At 37.7% G+C, this 4,913-nt stretch overlaps 1 protein-coding gene across 1 annotated transcript; it reads right to left on the minus strand.

The window, feature by feature from the left end:
* LOC139193160 (uncharacterized) lies at positions 1-1,755 on the minus strand. The gene is made up of 3 exons (XM_070816139.1): positions 1,429-1,755; positions 351-479; positions 1-75 (listed from the first exon to the last, which is right to left on the minus strand). The coding sequence occupies exons 1-3, from the start codon at positions 1,753-1,755 to the stop codon at positions 1-3; spliced, it is 531 nt and encodes a 176-aa protein (XP_070672240.1).
* Positions 1,756-4,913: the final 3,158 nt, after the last annotated feature.

The raw sequence follows: 4,913 nt of genomic DNA on the forward strand, positions 1-4,913 counted from the left end.
TCAACCATAGCTTGAAACTTCTTGAAGATTGAGAACACTTCTGATTTCTGCCTTTGAAAGTATACCTAAGTCATTCTGGAATAATCATTCACAAAGATTAGGAAATATTTGTTTCCCACTTGAGTAGAGATCTTCATGGGTCCACAAATATCTGTATGAATCAATTCCAAAAAAGCTTTTGCTCTCCAAGTTTTATCATGTGGAAATGAATCTCTATGATGCTTCCCAAGTGCACACCCTTCACATGTTTCTTCATTTTCTTGGATACTCGGCAACCCATACACCATTTCTTTTTCTTGTAGCTTCTTGAGACTTTGAAAATTCAAGTGGCCAAGCCTTTTATGCCATACCTTTGAATATTCTTGCACTTCCATCTTGAGTGTAGATTGAGTTGCATACTCAATTGTGAGAGGAAAACTTCTACTCTTCCTCATCTCAATCTTAGCCAAGAGTTGCTCATGATTCTTCCCATCATATATCTTGCAAGTATTATTTCCAAATGCTCAATGAGTTGTCCAAGACTTAGCAAATTTTGCTTCAAATCAGGAACTAACATGACATCCTTGATGAACATCTTTCCATTCTTCGTATGCACGACAATAGTACCTCTTCCCAATGTATTGACTAGGTGCCCATTTCCCATCTTCACTTGGGTTGGGTTTGTAGTGTCAATATTATGGAGAATGTTCTTGTTTACCGTCATATGATTGCTACAACCGTTGTCCACAAACGAAACTTAAGCTTTTTCTTGGATGGTTGTATCATGACCAACATAAAACATATTGGTCTTTTCACCTTCTACTTCGGAGTAGTGAGCTAGCTGATTATCTTTGTAGGTACAATCCTTTTGCATATGCCCGAATATGCTACGCTTGTGGCATTTCACTTTTCCCTTGAACCAACATTCATCGGAATGAGCTTTGTCACAAATTTTGCACTTCAAAACATACAAACTCTTCTCAACCTTTTTCTTCTCTTCAAAATTATGCTTTCCTTCCCACTTTTTGTTTTTGCCTTTCCAATTCTTGTTGGACTTGGCTTTGCTTTGACTTGAACTAGCTTCAGTTTTTGGATTCACTGTAAGTGTTTGGAAAGCATTTTCTACATCATTGTTGTCATGCCTAGATAGTCTCTGAGCAAAACCTTTGAGTGAACCAATTAATTCTTCAACACTTAAAAGTTGACAAATCCTTAGTCTCCTCTATGATTGAAACTCTCCTCTATGATTGAAACTATGTTGTCATACTTTCTTGGCAAGCTAATTAAATACTTCTGAACTATTCTCTCATCAGGCAAGGTTTCACCGTAACTTTTCATTTGATTAATAATCTCAGACAATCTACTCAGGTAATCATCTAGCAATTCATCATCTTTCATTCTTATGTACTCAAAATTTCTTCTCAAAGATTGGAGTTTGACAGCCCTTACCTTAGTAGAGCCTCTATAGACCTTCTCCAGCACATCCCAAGCTGATTTGGCACTTGTCTCATTTGAGATTCTTGGAAAAATTTCATCTAAGATAGCATTTTGGATGACCCCAAGAGCTTTTGCATCTCTCTTGATGTTTTCCTTCAACTCCTTTGTTTGAGCCTCTATCAAAGCCACAATACTTAAAGGTACCACATAGCCTTCTTCAATCAAACTCCACAAATCATGAGATACAAAAATTGTTCTCAACTTTGTCCTCCAAAATTCATAATTTACTCCACTGAAGATAGGAGTTCGAATTTCTCCACTGCTACTTGAACCAACCATGAATTTGAAAATTTTGATTATAGGGTTTCATTTAGAATTTTTCCCCTTTTGAGAATCAAAAAACGCCTCACTCTTTGATCAAATTAGCTCTGATACCATGTTGATATTCAGAAAATCTATCATCTAAATAAACTAAACACACGAATTAGACTAGAAAGATGAAGCAATATTTGACAAATATGAGCAGCAGCTTGCTGCAGGAAACGGAGTAAGAGAACATACTGGAAATAGTGGGACAACTAAGAAGGCAATTAGTCATCCCTTTTACAAAAGATCTCAACCATACATGTGGCAAAAGATTAGAGGCCCAAAACATTTCATATTACATAAAAGGATCAACTTTAAAGAAAAAGATTAACTTTAACATTATGGTCAATGGATCATTCATAGTAGAGCGATGGATCACATTACTTACTCTCTACATGTATTGACCAACATGTCATCTTCTAGTTTGCCTCCCAAAACTCCTAAAAACAATATTCTTTGTTCCCAAGGTTGATCCTAAAACTCAAAAATTTACATACTCATTAACTACTGGCTGACATGACGACGAAGAATTAGAAGCATCGTCAAAATCCAAACCCAGTAATCTTACAAATCAACAAATCATGAATATAGTATCGATCAAAGGAGGGAGAGATGACTAATTGGAATGAGAGAGCGTTTGCCGACGCCAAGAGAGCCGAGAAAGGAGATGCCTGGCCACTTTTCCAGAGAGTCTTCATCCTTTGATTGGCTTTCCATTTCTCTGATTACTTATTAGGAGTCCAATGAAGTTTGGATCTTTGCACATCTAAAGCCTTAATTCTTTTATCACGATTAAGATCAAATGAGCAAGTTTTTAGTTAAAATTATATTAGTACTCTTATATCAATATTTTATTATAATTATCGTAAATTTAAAAGGGTGTCTATATACTATATAGGATCTAAATTTTGATTATTTTTTCAAATTTTTTGAGAGTTTTAGTTTAGGATAATTAAGTATTAAGAACATCAATTTTGATTAGTTTATAAGAATTAGAAAACAAGGTTATATTTCAATGAATGCTCTTTAAATGGCTATATTTCCAAATTTCCCCATGAAAGGAGCATAGTATTGGTAAGTGAATCTTTATTTTCTAATTTCTCTCCACAGTTTTGAAACTAAATCTTTCTGTGTGGGTGTTGCCTATTGGTTCTTGACTTTTTTCCGCGGATATTTCCCCTGATTCTTTCCTCACATTCTGGCAAAGAGTGATAGGATCAAAACCCTCTACCTAATTCAACCTCAACTTGGCAGCAATGGAGGTATGAATCTGGGAAGGAGACGAGAGAATATCCAAGGGATAAAAGTTGAATTTCATAATATATTATAAAAATGGAGTAACCGTTACAATATATGGAAAAGCTTGAACTCATGCTAGGCACATGAGCTACAAACTAACATGGATCCTAAGTTACCCATACCATACAGCCCATAACAATCCTGAGCCCAACACATTACATATTTTATTACACTAAAGCTTGCTATAGGTTCTTATCATCACACCCATCCTTGAGAAAAACCTTGTCCACAAGGTTTTTAACTGGAACTGAGGAAATCGAGCCTGGAAATCTTCATAATCCTCCCAAGTGGCAGCTTGCTCATCCTAGCCTATCCACTGCACCAAGAGTTAGACACTAGCAATGTTGGCCTTCTTGTACATCCTCCTACTTAAGATAATTGAAAGGTTCATCATGTTGCACCTCAGTGTTTGGAAATTATGGAAACACTGCAAAAGACTGCACTAATGGACCCAAGTGTTCTTGAGAATGCTAACATGAAAAACTGGGTGTATCTTGGAGTTAGCAGGCAGCATGAGTCTGTAGGTTACCGGACCCACCCTTTCAATGACTTCAAATGGGCCAAAATACTTAGGAAGTAACTTGTGAGCTGAGTGTGAAGCTAGGGATTGATAGCGATAATGAATCAGTTTGAGGTAAACAAAATTCCCTATTGCAAATTCCCCTTCTATTTTGTGCTTGTTAGCTTGGGTTCTCATCCTATTCTGAGCTAACTCCAAGTTGGACCTGAGTATGGACAAGACCCTATCTATCTCGAGTAGGCCTTGTTCCACTGATTCAAGCCTTGCAGTACCTCTCTCATAAGGTGTCACATGAAGAGGGGCATGTCCATAAACCAATTCAAATGGGGTGAACTTAGATGAAGAGTGGTATAATGTGTTGTAGCACCACTCTGCCCAAGGCAGCCAAATGGTCCACTTCTTAGGATGAGTACTAACAAAGCACCTAAGATAGGTCTTCAAGCATCTGTTGACCACCTCAGTCTGTCCATCGTTTTGGGGATGATACCCCGAGCTTATGCAAAGCTTTGATCCTTGTAACTTGAAGAATTCCTTCCAAAAGGTGCTTAAGAAGATAAGATCTCTATCTCTGACAATAGTAAAAGGAAGCCCAATTAACTTAAACACATTCTGAAGGAAAGAATGTGCCACAGTTGTGGCAGTGTAGGGGTGAGCTAAGGGTATGAAATGGGCATACTTACTCAACCTGTCAACTACCACCATTATAACAGATTTCCCTTTGCTAAGAGGTAGTCCCATAATAAAATCCATGCAGATATCTGTCCAAATTCTCTATGGGATAGGTAGAGGCTGCAAGATGCCAGGAGGAGCAATGGTTTCATACTTGTTTCATTGGCAAGTAGGGCATTCGGAGATAAAAAGCTTAATATCTCCCTTTATTCTAGGCCAGTATAACTCTCTTAAGCCTCTAATAAGTCTTAAGAACCCCTTGGTGTCCAACTGCTAGGGTAGAGTGGTGTTCAGCAAACAATTTCGATTCCCAGTGAGAGGTGGGATTAATCACAATCCTGGACTTGTACTTCAGTAAGCCATTATCAATGTGATAATGAGAAGCCTGAAAGGTGGAGGATACAGAAGAAGTGGGAGTAATGACTTCTTGTTTCTTTTGCAAGATCCATTCATCAGTTTCATTAAGCCTATGAAGCTTATCCAACCAACCAAAATATGGATAGGTGATGGATAACATAGAGCAGAAGAGTGGTTCTTAGGTTCCAAGTGTCACGGGCCATGTGTTAAAAACAAAGAAAATGCCCAAGACATCATATATCTAAGCCCATGAAGCCATGTCTTCATGGAAGCTTCTGGAACGTCC

Source organism: Malus domestica, chromosome 16 (genome assembly GCF_042453785.1).
Source record: "Malus domestica chromosome 16, GDT2T_hap1".
NCBI classification, from domain to species: Eukaryota; Viridiplantae; Streptophyta; class Magnoliopsida; order Rosales; family Rosaceae; genus Malus; species Malus domestica.

What these genes read in the sequence shown, in the direction of transcription:
- LOC139193160 (XM_070816139.1), bottom strand. Translation starts at nt 1,755, where the DNA reads ATGGTTGGTTCAAGTAGCAGTGGAGAAATTCGAACTCCTATCTTCAGT. An exon ending in TCTATAGAGGCTCTACTAAG is followed by an intron (nt 480 to 1,428) that starts GTAAGGGCTGTC and finishes AATACTTGCAAG; the next exon opens with ATATATGATGGGAAGAATCA. An exon ending in AAGTGCAAGAATATTCAAAG is followed by an intron (nt 76 to 350) that starts GTATGGCATAAA and finishes TGATTATTCCAG; the next exon opens with AATGACTTAGGTATACTTTC.